This window comes from Rhinolophus sinicus, linkage group LG04 (genome assembly GCF_036562045.2).
Source record: "Rhinolophus sinicus isolate RSC01 linkage group LG04, ASM3656204v1, whole genome shotgun sequence".
NCBI lineage: Eukaryota > Metazoa > Chordata > Mammalia > Chiroptera > Rhinolophidae > Rhinolophus > Rhinolophus sinicus.
The window spans coordinates 137347361-137366616 of NC_133754.1; the positions used below are offsets into that span (position 1 = coordinate 137347361).

General features: G+C 42.5%; 1 protein-coding gene across 8 annotated transcripts in view; it reads right to left on the reverse strand.

Annotated features, from left to right (window-relative positions):
• RCL1 (RNA terminal phosphate cyclase like 1) overlaps positions 1–19256 on the reverse strand; it is a 49667-nt gene that overhangs the window by 19641 nt on the left and 10770 nt on the right. For 6 of the 8 annotated variants that reach the window (XR_012495720.1, XR_012495722.1, XR_012495721.1 and 3 more), the window contains exons 2-5: positions 15682–15753; positions 13206–13381; positions 8410–8484; positions 4211–4335 (exon numbers count right to left, since the gene is read on the reverse strand). Coding sequence is in view for 4 of the 8 variants with exons in the window: in XM_019729774.2 (XP_019585333.2) it covers positions 4211–4335; positions 8410–8484; positions 13206–13381; positions 15682–15753 (448 nt within the window). In the remaining 4 variants the exon portion in view is untranslated. Of the gene's footprint in view, positions 1–595; positions 655–4210; positions 4336–8409; positions 8485–13205; positions 13382–15681; positions 15754–19256 lie in introns of those variants that run through there. The other 2 variants (XM_074330479.1, XM_074330478.1) reach the window with 1 other exon arrangement.

Sequence of the window (19256 nt, forward strand, 5' to 3'; positions counted from 1 at the left end):
AAAAAATCCAAACAATAGAGTTGGAAAGTAAAACCTCCCAACCCTGCTCTAGACTTCCTATCCTGCCCTTAGCAACAGTTCAATGCCATTTTGGAACAAGTGAAGGCAACTGCTTCTCTGTGAGGTATGAGCCAGGCTCCTTTTGAAGTATTCTCTGACCATCCCCACTGCTGCAACCAATGAGTCTTTCTCTTAGAACCTAAGACCAGAACAGACACCACCCTGGGGCTGACCAACCCATCCCCTGGTCTGTTGACGGGGAAAGCAGGAAAAGATTAGTGAAAGAGCATGGTGGCTGTTGTGTATAAAGAGCTAAATAGTTGTTGTTTTGTTTCTGTTTTTTAATTTACAGAGGCTATTTCCAATTATTTAAGTATCAATTACTCCACAGACGCCTTACAACTGTTATCTTATAGTCACAATACTGGTAATTAGCACTTTTACAACAGGGTACCCCCAGAAAGGAAAGGAGGATGATATTAGCAACTCAAGCGAAGAGGCTGGTGCTTAAGGAGGCGGAAACTGTTACCTAATTCAAACTTTATTACAGAGACCGGCTCTCCCTAACCCTACAAATCAAATAAAAAATATGTACCGAGCACTTTCAATGTGCAATGCACAGTCACGAGCTAGCCGCATACGTGGAACGAGGGGCTAAAGAAACAGAGAAGTAATAACACGTGGTCTTTCCGCTACCCTTATACAAACCTCGTGTGGCAAGTCCAACAGGGAGACAAGGTGCATGGTACGCCTATTCCAGCTCAACTCTTCAAAAATTACTATCAATAGCACATTTAATTTTCATTGAACTGCAGAAACAAAAAGCTGAGTCTGTGCAAAATCTTGACTAGCATCGAGCTTCCCGTTTTGATCTATCCTGAACATTCCAAAGGCCGATCTTTCTCATGCTGGTAAGAATCTCCCAGGAACTCCAGGCCCTCCTGCACCTTGCTGTCTGACCCTCCAGCCTGCTCAGTGTTCACCCCCAACCCAGCGACATCGCCCCTCCACCCATCCAAATTCTCCAAGTTCTTCATCCCAAACTGCTTTCTTTCATTCTTCCATTACTGAGTCCCTCTTTCTCCTCATGGTAACCCTCTGGCAAGGGCCAAATAATCCTGGTTCTAGGGCTTACACTGAGGACAACTGGGTCACAGAACTAAGATTCAAAATTAAACAGATCCACTTCCCAAAGACAAGCTTCTCCTCTATCCCTCCAGAGATGTGGAAACCAGGAGGTGACAATGCCAACTCAAGGCCAGAGGAAGTCTATACTAGAATCAGGCAGTGCAGTGAACAGAAAGGAGTTTTAAAGTCAGCTACATCCCAAGGTCACTATGGAGCCACTTGAGTTGGCATGGAGGCCCCACGCCCAGGAACAGCTAAGAGTTCCAGAATCAGACTACCTGTGTTGAAGTCCCAGCTCCAGTGAACTGCGTCATACTGGATCCAATATGCGATTCTCCGTGCCTTCACTTCCTCATCAGTGAGAGAAGGATAATCATTATACTCTCCTCGCAGGGTTTGGAGTCTCAAATGAAATAATGCATGCGAAGTGCTTAGCGATGCCTGAGGATGGTCAGAGCCCAGTGAATGCTAACTATTGCTTTCTCTTACTGTTGGTCCAAGATTCAAACCCCAGAGCAGAGGTTCTTGTCCTTTTAGGAATCAGACCCAAGAATCTGAAGGAAGCTATGAAACCTCTCTCAAGAAACACAAGAATACACACTTTTGCAGACAATTTCAGGGGTTGTGAACATCTTGAAGCTCATTTATGAATACCATATTAAGAACTCATATCCAAGAAAGACAAGTCCATACAGAACTCCCACCCCTCACCCTCCTTGGGATTTGTTTCAGGGAAAGCCAAGGAGTGAGTGAGTGTGTGTGTGTGTGTGTGTGTGTGTGTGTGTGTGTGTGTTTAAGAGGGGAGTGGGGAGAAGGAGAGAGAAAAACAAAGAGATTGAGTCTCTAAGTACCTTTCCTATAATCAAAAAAAGGAAACCAGATTGTCCCACAAATTCCAACTCACGCCTGTCTTCTGCCTCTACCCGTTTCTTCATTAAACTCTCATGTAGCAGATCATGAGCTACTGGGACAGCACTATAAAACTAAAACAGAGTGCTCCTTTTCCTCTCATCCCCCATTAGGTGGGGGGAAAATGAGAGTGGGTGGCATTAAATAAACGGTAACCGCACTGTCCAGTCCCAGCTGCTGGCAAAAGCCAACACCAGCTCCCCCCTAGGCCCTGGCCAGTTGGTCAGAGAGGGAAAGACACAATCTGGGTGGCAGCTCATTATAGCCACAAATGCACACAAGAGTGGGGACAGTTCTCCCACCTCACACCCTCCTGTGGGGAATACAACCTCCAAGCTCAGCCCAAGTTAACCAGCCTTGCAAGTAAAAACCACAAAACCAGTTCAAAGCTTTTTCCAAAGGCAGCTTTTCTTCTCAGGCTCCACTACTGGCCAAGAAGGTGATCTCAATGCAAACCCACATTCCTGGGAGGTGTTTGGGAAATGGGCAGCTCTGCAGAACAGAGGCTGGAATGTTTGGTTTGCAGACAGGGATCTAAGTCAGGACACTGCTTCGACTTTCCTGGCGAGTTCAGAGGAAGTTTGGGGAGGATTCAGCAAAGGGAGGACCGTGAGCCCTCACCTGTCTCTCTGGCTCAGTCTGTATTGAGAAGGCTTTAAGAGCACCAGAGGGAGAAGTTAGGGAACAAAGTCACACCCCAGGTTCCCAGAGCACTACAGCTTCCAGCTTTCACGTTCTCTTCTGTGTTAGGACAACACAGGATGCTTCCGCATTTCGCAGCATCATCATCAAAGGATTACTCATGTGGCTTTTGCACACCTGGTGCAGGAAGTACAGGCGGGAGGGACCCCAATGGGACAGCCTCTGTAAACCCATGTTATTACCACAAGATTGTGTCAAGACAAACAGAGCATAGGCTAGAAATCACATTTCCAGACCACAGAGAATGAAGTCCAAGCAGAGTTCACTGCCACACTACAGCATTAAGGAAACATACCTCAAATGAGAAAAAACAAACTGAAATAGACCTGAAAGTGTATAGGATGGCAATCTGAAATACTCAAACTCAAAGCAGCAAAAAGTAGAATGTTACTTGCCAGGAGCTAGAGAGAGGGAAATGGGGAGGTGTTAGTCAAAGGGTACAAAGTTCCAGTTATACAAGATGAGTAAGACCTAGACATCTACTGTACAACCTAATGCCTGTAGTTAAGAATACGGCATTGTGTACTGTCCTTAAAAATTTGCAAAGAGGGTAGACCTTTATATTGTGTTATCCCCCAAAATAAAAATTTTTTAAATAAAGAGGGTGATAGGAAACTTTTGGATGGATATATTTATGACACTGTGTTTCACGAGCATAAACTTATCTCCAAATTTGTCAAGTTGTATACATTAAATATGTACAGCCTTTTGGATGTCAATCATACCTCATTAAAGTGTTTTTACAAAAATAAATTAGTATATAATTATCAATTACGTACATGCAGAGTAAACACTTAATACATAGAAGTTATTATTCATTATTGTTCCAATCCTCCTACACCCTCTAGACAAAAGTAGCCACGCTCTACTCTTAGTTCCCCAAGCCCATTGCACATGTGTCTATACCATTTTACATTATTACATCACAACTATGTGTATGCATACAGTAGTACCTCGGTTTTCGAATGTCTCCGTTGACAAACATTTCGGTTTACAAACGCCGTAAACCCGGAAGTAAATGCTTCAGTTTTCAAACACGCCTCAGAAGTCAAACATGTCACACAGCTTCCGCTGAGTGCAAGATCCTGAGGCCTCGCTGTCGGCTGTTTTCGAACGTTTCAGAACTCGAACAGTCTTCCGGAACGGATTATGTTTGAAAACTGAGGTACCACTGTATTTGTTTCCTTCACCAGATGGAAACCAAACCAAAGCCCTCAGGAGAGCATCACATACATGGGAGCCATTTAAGCGTTAACTCATATAAAGAAAATGAATGAATGAATCAATCTAGTCATGGAGAGGCAGATAATAAAGCATCATATCTCAGTCAACAATTACAATTTCACTGTTAAGACTTTCCCATGACTTGTCAACTCTAAATGACCCAGGGAAGACGTAAGGTTGTCCTGAGTCATTCTTATCTTAGTGAGGTGAGAAAAAATAAGAAATCTGAACCAAATGCAAAGGATACGCCATTCCTCTGATACGTTTCACTTTTCCTGGATCTGTGAGCTGCACGGGCTTCAGGACCTTCCTTACAGGACATGAGAAAAACACTTCACCTCCTCCTCCAGGAGGCATTCCCCGTCGCACAATCTGCACACATGATGAGAAAGAGGCAAGGAGGTAGCAAAGAGTGGATGACCCTGACACCCGACCCAGTAAGGTTTACATCAAGGGACTCTTCCTTAGAAGGGAGATGGCTCTTTCACATTCAACTTAGAATTAATTCCCAAGTCAACAGCACGTTACAGCACATTAGCTCAAAGAGGGCACATGATGAGCAAGGACTCCCATGGTGTATCAAAAATAGCAGCAGATGCAGGGCCAGCATGTCCCAAAGTCAAGAAGGTTTTCATCGCTAAAAGGAAGGATTTTTGGCCTATTTCATGAGTTAATCCCATTTCTTAATCATCAGGAACCCTTTTCCTATGCAATTAACTGATCTATCAAAACTCTAAATTACAGTCATGCCCTGCTTAATGACAGGGATACGTTCTGAGACACTAGGTGCCGTTAGGTGACTGCATCATTGTTTGAACATCATAACCTGGATCGAATAGCCTACTACACCCAGAGGCTATACGAACAGCCTATTGTTCCTAGGTTACAAAACTCTACACTGTAGGCAACTGTAACACAATGTTAACTATTTGTATATCTAAACATATCTAAACATAGAAAAGGTATGTTAAGAACATGGTACAAAAGATTAAAAATGGTACACGTGTATCAGCCATTTACCACGGAGTTTGTAGGGCTGGAAGTTGAGTCAGTGAGCGAGAGCTGAGTGAACGTGAAGGCCGAGGACATTACTGCAGACTTTATAAACATTATACACTTAGGGTACATTCAATGTATTTAAAAATAGTTTCTTCAATAATAAATTAACCTTCACTTATTGTAAATAAATACACTATTACTGAAAACCTTTCAATGTTAGGGTCCATGTTTTCAAACTTTTTAAGGAGCTTGTTGAGGTCTGTAAAAGCTTCTCCTAACCCTTCACTGTGAATTTTCTTGGGGACTCTTTTTCTTCTCCTGCAGTTTCCTTTTCTCTTGCCTCTTCTATAGCTATACATTCCTGTTCCAGTTCCAACAACTCCTCCTAAGTCAGTTCCTCAGGAACCACCTCTAGGAGCTCCTCCATGTCACCCTCAGCCACGCCCAGGTTCAAGCTGCACGCCATCGCAACCTCAGCCTTGGCGATTTTGACATCCTCCTTACCCTTGGCAAATCCCATGAACAAACCCCAAGGACAAACTCCTGAGTGTCTTCTTCTAGGTGCCACACACACACTCCTTGGTGACACTACCCCCAAGCCCGAGCAAGGCTCTTGGTGCAGTCGTAGGTGTAATCCGTCCAGAACTGTATCAGTGTCTTCATCAGCTGTAGCAACAGCCCAGGCAAAGGTCCTCCTCAGGTAGGACGTATAAGCTGTTGGAACTCCTGGATCCATGGGTTGAACCGAAGAGGTGGTGTTTGGCGGGAGAAACACCACTTTGATGTTGGGATGAAGATCACCAATGAAAGGAGGACGTCTGGAAGTACTGTCAACAATAGGCAAAATCTTGAAAGGTATGTGATGCTCCACACCGTACTTTTCCATTTCAATGACATAACAATTCAGGAGGGCATCTTAGAAGAGCAGCTTGTCACCCACGGCTTCTTACTGCTTCTGCGGTACCTGGGCAGTGTGCTTACTGATATGTTTAAAGGCCCTCCACTGTGCCAGATCACAGAGGGTTTCAATTTGTAGCCTGAAACATTGCCTCCAAGCGAGACTTAAAAGCCTTGAAACTGGGCATTGATTTGGCCTCTTTATGGATGAAAGTCCTTTCAGAAATCTGTTTCCAGAATACGGAGATTTCATCTATATTGAATATTTGCTCTGGCAAGTAGTTTTCCTCCACAATCAGTTTATCTAGAGTTTCCAAAAATCAGCATTCACACACTCATCACTTTCACATTATGTAATCAATAACCATTCTTGAATCGTTTAAACCACCAAGAGGTAGCACTAAATTCAACATCATACTCGGGTTCAGCCTATTCTTTCAACTACTTGCAAACAAACTTTTTGCTTTGGCCACAATCGTCCTAGTGCTGAGAGGGATACACTTCTGTGTCTGTTCTTCAATCCAGATCATGAGAAGTTCTGTGTCTGATATACCGTGTTTCCCCAAAAATAAGCCCTAACCGGAACATAAGCCCTAGCATGATTTTTCAGGATGCTCATAATATAAGCCCTACCGTATTTCCCTGAAAATAACACAGGGTATTATATTAATTTTTGCTCCAAAAGACGCATTAGGGCTTATTTTACATTACGCGCATCCTGAAAAATCATGCTAGGGCTTATGTTCTGGTTAGCTCTTATTTTTGGGGACACGGTAGGCCCTCCTTAAATTTTTGTTAGTCTCGTTGCCTTCAATGAAGCAGACCCTTTAATAGCTTCTGTCGCTTTGTTCTTTTCCTCAAGATCGTAGCTATGGTGGACTGGGACATGCCTGACTGGAGAGCTATAACCATCACTGGTTTTCCACCTTTGTAGTCCTTAATCACTTTTTATTTTCATTTCCGGGTCAGTCGCTCAATGTGGCCTCTTAATGGCAACATTAGCAATGGATGTTGTATGCTTAGGGGTCACAATGAACAAAACAACACGAGATTAAATGAAGCACAAGAGAAAATGATGCAATCAAGAGACACGGTAAACACAAGACGTATGCGGCTGCTGCCAGTGTGACATGACATGCTGTTTTACAGCAAACTTTTTTTTTTTTTTTTTTAAGATTTTATTGGGGAAGGGAAACAGGACTTTATTGGGGAACAGTGTGTACTTCCAGGACTTTTTTCCAAGTCAAGTTGTTGTCCTTTCAATCTTAGTTGTGGAGGGTGCCGTTCAGCTTCAAGTTGTTGTCCTTTCAGTCTTAGTTGTGGAGGGCGCAGCTCAGCTCCAGGTCCAGTTGCCGTTTCTAGTTGCAGAGGGCGCAGCCCACCATCCCTTGCGGGACTCGAGGAATTGAACTGGCAACCTTGTGGTTGAGAGCCCACTGGCCCATGTGGGAATCGAACCGGCAACCTTCAGAGTTAGGAGCACAGAGCTCTAACTGCCTAAGCCACTGGGCCAGCCCCCACCAACTCTTTTTTTAATAAGTAGGAAGAGTATACTCTAAACTACAATAAAAAGTATAGTAAATACATAAACCAGTAAGATAGTCGTTCATTATCACTATCAAGTATTACGTACTGTACATAATTGTATGTGCTACACTTTTATACACCTGACAGAGCAGTAAGTTTGCTTATACCAGTCACTGCAAACATGTGAGTAATACACTGCACTGTGAGTTACAACAGCTACAAGGTCACAGGTGACAGGAATTTTTAGCTCCACTATAATCTTATAAGACCATATGTGGTCTATCATCGACTGAAATGTCATTATGCAGTGCATGACTGTATAAAATAACAACAAAGTCATTTCCCCTGTTTAAAAACATCAATTTAAAAAGTAAAAATGCTGGCGCGGCCGGTTAGCTCAGTTGGTTAGAGCGTGGTCCTAATAACACCAAGGTTGCTGGTTCGATCCCCGCATGGGCCACTTTGAGTTGCGCCATCCTTAAAAAGTAGAAATGCTAAACAGCTTAAGATATCTAGTTATCACACTAACTTGATATAATTTCTTTCAATAGCAAACAAAGAGATGCTTACATTACTTCTAGTTGGTTTTGAAAATACTGAAAATTTTCAGGTTGGAAGGCCCTGGACACAAAATCTATCCAGATGATCTAGAATAGAGGCATTACAGCCAGAATCTCGGCTCCACTACTTACTCGCTGAGGGACATGAACAGAGTTGTTAGGAGGAGTAAAGGAATTAATATATGTAGACTGGCCAAAGCACCTACCACAAAGAAAGTACAATACAACTGTTGGCTCTTATTGTCATTACAATTAGGGTCCCTTTCAGCTCAAAGCTGTAATGTTTGGATCATGAGTCCTGTGGGTCTTCTCATAAACAGTGACTTCAAATCTCTCTCTCTCTCTCTCTCTCTCTCACACACACACACACACACACACACACACAGTCATATAGCTCTTCCACTGAGTTGGTAAGGAAATGTTTTACACAGATATATGTAGCCAACAATTCATACATTCTTACCTTTAGCTCAAGTGATTCACCATCAATCCCAAACTGTTTCAAGACAGGGAAGGCTGCTGCCTTAAGAACATCAACCTGTGGAATTATTTCAGAACAAAGAAAAAGTTTCATTAAACCTTGAGCAGATGGAAAGAAGAAAGAGCCCACGAAGCAGAGTTGATGCAGTGTAGCAAAGAGGAAGGATGCTGGCTTACAACTGAGGGCATGGACCGGCTCCGCTCCCGGGTAAGACTGCAGTTTCACAAGCCACCAGCTCCTGAGCCCCTTTCCTCATAGAGACGTGCACCGACCTTAAGAGTCACCATCATGAGCATTACATGCATCATGCAAAAAACATTGAGAAACTACCAGGCTCACACAGAAAACAAACTGGGACCTCTGCTCACTCTTTTAGGTATAAACACTACGGAAGAAAACATCAACCTTTTTAATTAATCTTTTCCCAACATGGTTGTTTAATGTTTAAAGCTGGTGACACTCTGAGCCAAAGCAAACCAAATGAACTATTCAACGGCTACCTAAGAATCCTGCTGATGGCCACCACACAGGCAGTTAAAGGGTAGGTGGTGATTCTACAAGAAAGTAAGGGTGGGGGGCCACGGGGGAGAATGACAGCCTCAAACTACCTGAAGCAGCACAAACCCCAAACTGCACAGTTAATGGCAAAACTATGCCAAATATTACTGTTATCTTCTCCCTACTCAGAACTCATATGAGGCCTGGGTTCCCTTCTTGTTCATTTATGGATTCCTCAGAATATAAGGATGATATTCAAATCACGTTTATCTGACAAATCAGCGAATGTTGCCTCAACAGCAACCAAGGAGCAGGGGCAGCAGGGGAGAGCCCTGGTCCTGGTTCAGTCCCTGCCTCTAGGTAGCTGCATGGCCTCAGACAAAAAACTCCCAACTGTGCGAATTCCCTTGTCTCTAAGGGAAGGGGCTCAGCCTGTCTCCAAGTTGCTACCAACTAACTCCACCACGCTAAGAGTCACAGAATGATACTCCAAGAAAAGCTTTACAGCAGAGCATAGGCCCCAACTAAATATTCTGCTATCAGAAAGGTAACCAGAGGTAGAAATGACCTGTGAAGCCTAGGCACATCTTCAGAATGGATCAGGTGGGGCAGAAGCAGTTACTAGGAAACCCCATAACTATTAGCTAATTTCAATTAAGTATTAAAGCTAAACACATCCAAATATTTAAAATATTTAAAATATGTATTTGGGTTGCCAAAACCAAGAAGAATTTAGTCTAGGCTAGTTTTAAGGGCAGCTGAGGAGAAGGCCAAGCCAATTCTGGAAAAAGAAGGGGATGCAAGAATGTGGGTTACTCTGCCCACGTGACTTCTTGGACTCAGGCAACCACCAGTTCTACTGGGGAAAAGAAAGGTAAGGAAACAAAACAAACCTGTGGCTCATCCTACCTATACCTGACTATACAGGATGAAATCAGATTTACTCTGAGGGTCAGCCAGAAGCCCGAGTGGAACCTTCGGGTATGGTCCTATCTCCTAAATTACTCTGCACCTGACAAGAAGGGAGGCAGCTCAGTGTGGTGGGCCGAGGGCCGAGAGAGCAGATGTGGGCTTGAGCCCCCTGCCCGTGTGTCTTACTAGCTGTGACACCTGAAATCTCCCTATCTCCCCGGGCCTCGACTTCCTGCTGTGTAAAATGAGGGGCTGGACTGGACATGCTCTCCGTCTCCTCACCAGTCTGCACACCAGTGTTAGCAGAGAGCAGGTGGTCTGCGAGTTCTGCTAAGGGAAACTGAGCAGTCACTGCAGTTAGCAAGAAAAGGCAGAAGTCTGGCCTGAGTGGTGCCTCAGGGCAAAGGCGACATTCTGACAGTGCAGTCAATCAATCAACAGGCAGAAATGTCCTCAGATCCATGCCAGGTAGAAGAAGAGAAAAAACCTGCTCTCAGTTACCTTGTCGGAAACAGTGATAAGAACACCCACCTCATAGAGTCTGTATGAGAATAATATAAATATGGATACAGTTACTAGAACAGTGACCCGCACACTGTGGACTCGATTGTATTTCTTTCCCCCTTTTGGGACAGTAATGGAAAAGGATGGAATTTTCACTCACCATCTGACCAGGATGTTGGCACCAATAAATATTTACTGGAGGCCGTGGTGCCAATCATTGAGATTCAAAGGAAAACTCTTAGAACTTTTCTTCTCCCTCCTGGAACTTCTCAAAATTTCTCCCCATTATCTATCCTTTCGCCTCTGAGGGGGAAAAAAATGTCCCTCCCCATTTATAAGGCTCATCCCCTCTGGACTTCCATAGGAGTTACCCTTATTAAATCCCCCAACTCCTTTTATTTTCATCCTTTCCTTCTCCATTACAGCTTCTCCTCAGCCTACAAACAAGCTCACGTCTCCAATCATCTTAAAAAAAAATTCCCAAAATCAGCTCTTCAGGAATCATCCTATCTAATCTTCCGGAAAGATCTCCTAACTTTCAATAGTTGTCTCATTCCTCAACTTGTGACTGTCCTTACACTCCAATGACACTGTTCTCTCAAAGGTCAACAAAACTCACTGCTGAATCTCCCTGCCCAGTCCTAAATCAACTCCTGCAAAGGCTGACTTTCTGGGTCCTCCCTGGCTTCTCCAGACACTTCTATCTCCACGGTCACTGCCTCCAGCTCCTCTTCCCCTCCACACACCTTAAACATTCATCTCCTCTCCTGTTCTCAGTCCCTGGGACCATGGGGCAAACACTCTACTGCCCAGAGGCCAGAAAGGGAATTTAAATGAATGATGAGGTCAGCTAAAACCTCCCGCTAACTGGACAGCTCGTGCCTTACCCCCCAAGAGGGCAGCTGCTACTCAGCTCTAGCTGATGGTTGTCATGGAAGAACGAACAGCCATCCAGTGCTGCCACATCAATCTACGATAAAGTTAAATCTGGGGTTTCAAACATGAACATCCAGTTCTGATACCCACATCACCACGCTATGCAGGCCAATGGAGAAACACCAGTCAGGATAATTCAGCCCAAAAGCCACCAGTGTTCAACCTCAGCACTGGTCAATCTCATTCTCCTAGGGATGCATCTATCAGTGGGTAAGATCCTTCTCTCAGCCTCCAGAGTGCTCGTCCTAAAAACCAGACTGATTCTGTGGTTTCCCTCCCTCTAGAAAAGCCTCCCCAGCCCTCAGCACTTTCTGTACATCTTCTCTCAAAGCCCACAGTCTCTCAGCCTTGCAGGCTCCCTAGCTGTGCTCACAGCTCTCCACGCCATGAGACCAGGTTCCTAGGGGCAGAACTCATCATATTCATACTGGTGCAGAGTAAACGCGGACATGAACTCACACACTAAAGACAAAGCTCAAAATGAAGAAGCCAACGGCTGACAAAGTTACTCTTTATCCAAGATTAAGTATATTTATTTTATCCTGGGTTGGAGCCAAGTACTAACTAAATTCCTTTTATTCGAGCAACTAACAAAAGCAGAGAGTCTTGCAGCATATGAACCGGGTTTGTTTGTTTTTTAAATATTCTGTATAAAAGTACTATCATTAGCAATTATAGAAAAAGTATTACACTGGGACAAACAGTGCCGAAGTCTCCTGTATGCCTCAGGGCCTTTCACCATTTTTCAAGGCACCTTCCCCACCCTCCAATCTGAAAGTATATAGACCTCCTCCCAAGAACACTTTTAACTGAAGGGCCCGTTTCCTAGAATCTTCCAGAAAATGCAGGGGAAAAGCAATCATTTGAAATTAGTTTAAAATTCTAAACAGTTTATTCAACATTCCTTCACAGCTAAGAATTTCAGATCTTGCAGTGTACTCCAGATTCTAGGAAAAGAGTTTATGTACCCGAATTCCCAAGAATTGAGAAATAAGTCTTTTAATGCCTAAGAACACATTACCCAGGTTTATACCCCAATAAGTGTCCTGGTGAATACCAGCAGTTTCCACTCTGGGGCTCAGTGAGCCACCTAAATCGTCTTTCCTGGTTAGGAAGTCTACACACTTGACATTCTGCCTCAGAAGCACGCCTGTACGGGTTTTGGTCCCATGTCTGCAGAGGTGAAGGTAAGAGTCCTCCGTTAGGAAGTCACATCATGGCCCTCAGCTTTAAGATACCTTCTCTGGACAACAGAGCATCCACAGGTGGGGGTCCTTCCCTCCCTAGGAGAGGTCTAAGGCAGGTCTGGAAAGGACTGCTCTCATCTCTCTCTCCCTTACACGCACACACACCCCAAAACCCATCCTAGACTGGCACTAAGACAGTTGTGACCACAGTGAGAATTGCACCTGTATATGAAACTATCCTCCCCAGACATGCAGGAAAATTAGCAGGCTTAAGAAGAAGGTTGCTGGTGTCCACACACTATCAAAGCTCACATACACCTTCCCTGCCCTGATGCCCTTTTCGAAATCTGCAGTCTTCTCAAAAAAAGTCCTAACGTTGGCTGATGCCTGAGTAAGTCAAGATTATACTGCAGCAGCCAAGGAGATATTAATTTCCTTCTAAAGTTCTGGTCTGCTGCCTTCCAGCCTCGGCTATTACGTGACGCTACGAAGCTCCACTTGCACACACTGCAGCCAGCAAAGCCGTATTTCATGTCACGCATGATGAGACTGCCAGCATCTGTTCTGAAGGCTCTCAGCCACGACAATGACAGGCCCCTTGATGAACGCTGACAATAGTCACAGGATTTGATGATTACAAGTCTTGGTTCATCTGCACTTTATCAGGAACTTAGTTCTCCGAGTTGGGTGGTAACAAGAGACAAAACAAAAACCACGCCATGGTTTGGCGTCGCTACTCACCGAAGGGTCAACCTGGTCATTGGTCACTCCTCGCAGAACTATTCGTAATGGGTGCTTCATAAATGGAGCCAGGCACAGCAGACCCTCCAGGTAATAGCCAATGCTGCGATGGACACTGCAGTCATGTTCCACAGATCCACCAGACAGGAGGCCAGGCTGGTAATACAAGGTTGTTCCTTACACAAGAGGAAAGAGAGCCACATTCAGCAGGGGGAAAAAACCTCAGTGTCACAGGGCAACAAAGGTAGTGAGTCCCAGGGGAAAGTCTGACAAGGGCATCCAAGAGAGTTCAAAATGCCATTCCTAAGAGCCCACACTTGACTCCAAAAGCTGACTCATTACTGTCAAGCCCCTGTAATAATAAACTGTGAGTGTAATTTAATAAAGAGTAATAAATTAAGCCCTTCCCTAAGCGATCTGAATTGCCCAAGTCAGGGCAGGGCACAGAGGAGAGATGCTAACAGGCATCTTAGTCTCCCAACAGCACACTCTCAGACTGTGCTGATGGGGGGGTGGGGGGGTGGTGTTTACAAATGATGCTCTGAAATCATCACACCAGCAATCAGCTTCTTTCAGGCCCTCGAAATGAGATTTCCCATATACTGCACTCACCAAATAAGATTTCTAGAAAAGGCAAGTATTTTATGGTAATTCCATTAATAGTAGCTATTTTAATAGTAACAAATGGAAATGTCTAAATTTATTTTATAGCTTTAGTGGAAACTATTCACTTTTTCACATATTCATATCATCCAAAAAGTTCCTTACTAGATTTGTATATTAAAGGAAAAAATAAAGCAAGATACTCCAGATGATTTAGGGGTTTAAATGGGTGAACAAGGTATTTTTGCTGCTCCAATATTTTGCAATGCCTTCTGGCACAATTTATCAATAAATAAATGTAACATTAGAGGAAGGAGATATGTTCACTCACTCAAAAGCAAAGCAGCTCAAAGAAGCTCAGGAGTTTCATAGAATAAATTTAGGTTTTACCTTATTAAAACCCAAAATACCAATAATCACAATCAGAATCATATTTTTCCCTCACTTTTCAAAGGGAAGCATTCTACATCAGTAATTCTAAACACTATTAATGAGTCACAAAACCGATCCTTTAGGTCAAAAAGCCAAAAGAAAAACAAAAACTAAACCCTATGTAACTACTAAACTCTGCAAATCTGTTTATGCCTGCAAGTTAACCAAATGAGAAACTGACCAGATCATCAGAATATTCTACTCCGGGTGCGTGCGCGTGCGTGTTTGGGGGTGGGGGTGAGGATGACGGTGAAGGGGACATGAGGTGGAAGCAGGATCGTGTCCATGTCTTACTTCCCAACCTAAGCTGCAGATGTAATCAGGAAAGAACAGAATCATCTGCCCTCTGAGTTACCAACATAAACTTCTCCAAAACTCTCCAGCAATTTCAAAGTAAAGCCAAGGAAGACTAAGAGAATCACAGCTTGCAAAGGGCATCTGAAATATCCTGCCTAAAACCTGTTCTTTGTAATGTATGGCTGAATGCAGCTACAGATCAATAAGTCTCACGTGGTGCCAGGCCACTTATGAAGCCAAGCTTGTCTTCTTTCTTAAAAGAGTCAACATATGGGAAAGGTCAGAGTTTCTTTTGTTGCCTGTATATGGAGAGGTACGTAGTTCACGGGGCCTGCCAAAGGATGTCTGCCATGGTCTCCTATACAATGTAGACAGAAGAGCTTCTAATAGCAGACAAACCAACAAAAACCTAGAAACCTGAATGTTGATCAGTAAGGAGGAGTTAAATAAATTATCATGCAGCCGTACAACAGAACATTGTATTAGACCCACTGAAATACTGATAGACCTACATGTGCCAGGCAGGGCAAGTTCTCAGAGACACCTGTGCCAGTGAAGGACAGCTGGCGGCAGAACGTACGGAGAGCACGACCCTGCTGATGGTCTGAGGTACAGAAGTGCCCGTGCAGGCAAATGTATGCAGAGGATACAAGGGCACACACCCCAGGCTGTGCCCAGGGCTACTCCTAGGCAAGGGAATGGAAGACAGAACAGGTAGAGGGAATTTCGTCTTTTTTTCGCATATGCTTGTGTACACTTATTTTAAAAGATAAAATAAAACAACAAAATTCAGCACATATAAATACCTCATGGTGTTTCTTGTAAGATTTTATTTGTGACAATATAAGTAAATGGACTTTGAAAAGTTGTATGTAAATGCTAGTATAAAACATTTTCATTGTTAAAAATGCAGAGGTGCTTGTTTGTTGATCTGAAATTTTCAGTCTTCTAACTTCCATAAATCAAGTGTATGCCCCTTAAACTGACAGATTGCACACATACCTCCAAACAATTGTATCAGACAGGAAACTGGGTTTTTCCACCTGAATACAACATTTATACCATCAAAAGGAGTGAGAAACAGAGGAATGCATAAGTAGTACATATGTAGGTGCTTTGAGGAATGGGAAGAAAAGGAGCTTACCTGTTTGGTTTATTTCAATTCGAGAACCATTTGTTATTTTGTCCAATAGTCTTATGAAGCTGGCTTCAAAATCTGTGGAAAAAAGAGACAACAGATTGGCCTCAGGTTAGGTCCCCATTTCCAGACAGCACATCCCACTCAGGTACCGTCATAAAGGGTAGGTAACCTCCTGCATCACACCTGGGTTTTTCTCAGGGCCTGGGTGGGATCACTGATTGAGGAACCTGAAGCAGTTGAAAAGCACTAACTAGCACACATATGTTTAGTAGAACTATTAGAAACAATCCAGCTTTCATATTCCACGGAAAGTAGCAACTCTACCAGTAATCTAATGGGATATTAATTTCAGCAGCATAACTCTATCCATAAGACCTGTTTTTACTGACCTAAGAAGTACATGCCAAATAAGGGAGAAATAGCAGAAAGTAGAGAAGAGTTTTAAAGTAAAAGTCTTACTTGTTCCAAAATACCTGAGGGAGGATTAAATCAAGGGCCACCCTTCAGTCTCAGAGATAGTAAGAGGTCACTGTCTCCCCCATTCAACAAATTCTCCCTTCTTCTACCATCTTACTTCTAGAGCTATCTCACCAGCTGTTTTTAATTTCATTATAAAGATGCTTAAATGTACAGTATTATTGCCACCTTTTTTTTCTTTTTAATGTGTGAGAAAAAGACTGGAAAGAAAAACACCAAATGTTAATAAATGGGTTTGTCTTCATGGTAGGACTTTATATGAATTCTATTTTCTCGTTTAAGTTTTAATGTTCAAATTTGCTTCAATTCCTTTTATGAATAGTTATTTAAAATATAAAAGCTGGTCATTCTTTAAAAAGGTGGGCAGGGAGGTCAGGAGCTGATTTTAAATGTGAAATACGGAAGAAGGGAGAGTGAAGACTCAGGAGGATATGTCCTCTGGTCTTCCCCTGAATTGATCTTACACACACACACACACACCCCTATACACACGCCCACTTTAGCTCCAACCTCCTACCCATGAACAAGGACAGGAAGACCAACTCTTCTGCACAGTAAACGCTGTGACCGCCTGAGGCTTCTCTGCAGTTCCCACTCCTATAATGAACTAACAGAGTTTGCCAGCACAGACCCAACCCTAGCAGTCACCTGAACTGAACCCAAAGAGTAAGCAGATCAACTAAGCAATTCCCATCCACTTGTTCTGCTACTTAACACTGTCCCATAACTTCTGTCATAGCAGATTCTGCCATCAGTACAAAGACCACTATAAGTCAGAGAAATTCCATTATGTCCTGAAACAAGTAACAATGGCTCACAACAGTGGGTGTGGATTAATGCTTACCTTGCAGCCACATATCCCCTCATTTAATCCTAAAAACCCCAAGGCAGGAAGTGCCATTCCCATTTCATGGAAGGCGTATGCTTAACAATTCCTACTAGTTGGCGACCGGCAAGTGGCAGAGCCAGGAGTGGATGCCAGGTCTCCCCTTCTCCGAAGCCCAGGCTCTCAAGCACAGCACAACACTAATTAGTCTCACTCGGGTTAATCCCTTGCAACCAACCTCTTCCTCTAGAAAATCACTGACCTTTTCAACTGCAGGCAGTAACCTACTGAAGGATCCTGCAGACAATTTAATGGGTCCCCAATCAACATTTATTTTAATGAAATTAGAACAGAATAAATGATATCAGAGTAACTATACATAGTAAAGGTACTTTTCATGAAACTTTCATTCAGTTTTACATGTATTTGTATGTGTGTTAGGTTGTGGGGTAAGTAGCATCATAAAAGTTTGAAAGTAACTCAACTACAAAACGTAACTAGAAATTATTTCTATGGCCTTTTTATATAGAATATTCTGTTTTTAAAAAATCAGGTATGATCTATACCATAATGCCACCTTGTACTTATGTTTATAGAAAATGCAAAGTACTTGGCACAAAAAAAAAAAAGGAAAACTCTTGATTTGCTCAAGCTTTCAAGGTGCCAAAATAGGAAATAAGAACAGGCATTGATGAATAAAGTCCAAAATTAAACTCCCTTTTACACATTAAGAAAGAAAAAGAAAAGCATGACTTTAGAAATAATTTTTTTTTTTTTTTGCAACCCACAGGGGCTCTTAAGCATGAACACAGTTAAACATGTCCATCAGAGGAACACGGGTAGGAAAAGAATGGCCACATAACGAGACCTGCAGACAGTACCATGCCCTGGTTACAGCTATTAAGTGCTTCAGAAGCCATACTTCAAAGAACCAAACACAGAGCTAGTTCTACAATCCTGGCAACAGTGAAGATATAGCTCCATCACCTGGTAAAAAAAGATCTCAAGTTCACCTACGAATAGTAAGAATGAAGTTCCCCAAGCTTCATTAAGAGATGTGTAGGATTCCTTCCCCCTTCACTTCCCACACACCCTCGGTGACTCTTCCTCTTCAAGGCTGTTCCTGGGGGTACAATATTTCAGGTATCTAAAAACATCAGGGGAAAGTTCCAAAAAATAAGCACAATTTTACTACATTGTTTAGGAATACATAACTAGGTTATAAACCTTAATGAGTGTCATAATGGTCAGGAAAGTGGCCACCGCTGGGGGCGGGGCGCTGAAGGGAGCTGTAAATGGAAGAGGCCTCATAGATGCAGCCAGGAAATGTTCTATTTCTTGATCTGGATGGGGTCACACTGGTGTTCATTTTATAATTCTTTAAGTAATACTTTTGTGTTTTATGAATTTCTCTTATGTTATTATATTTCACATTTTAAACAAATTTGTACTGTTAGGACCTTAAATCTCAGAATTCCTTAAATACCATCTCCAAAGCCTAATGCCCTCCCTTCCCTAGCCCCCCGAAGAAGTGAGTTCATCAATTCTTTAAAGGGGCTGGTTACTCCTATGAGAGTATCAGTCATCTGCCTGCCCCATTCCTCACTAGGAAAAGCAAAACCAAGTCTCAAAGAAGGGGGGTAGGGAGCGCAGGAGCTGATTTTAAATGTGAAATACGGAAGAAGGGTATTTCAAAGAAGGGGAGCGAGAGAAGGAATACTATCTAAAGATCTATGCTTTAAAAACAAGAAGCAAATCTCAAAAACTACAGTTTCAACTTAAAGGCATTATAACAACTTAAGAAATACTAATCTGCTTAAATTACGACACATCTATATATCAGAACACTATGCAACCTTAAAATTAATGAGGTTTTTAAAATTACGCTAATTCATTGAGAAACAAACACAAATCAGTTGCCTCATTCATTTTTAAAAGGAAAGAAAATGTGAATTAATAAAATCAGAAATAAAAAGTAATATAATTAATAAAGATTACAAGCTTTTCTGGTAAACTATTCTCTATTATTTACTGATACATTTGGAATTAAGATGTATAGCTATGTAAAAAGATGACAAATCAAAACAGATAAAACAAAAAAAGAGACAAAAGATAAACCCAAAACAAAGAGAAAATTTAAATTAAAAAAATTATCAAGTAATAAACAGAAAAGAACACTGGTGACCTTAATGGAAAATTCTTTTCCAACATTCAAAAATTGTAATTCTTATTTTAACTTTCCAAAGAACAGAAAAGCATGTGTAGAGATGGCTTC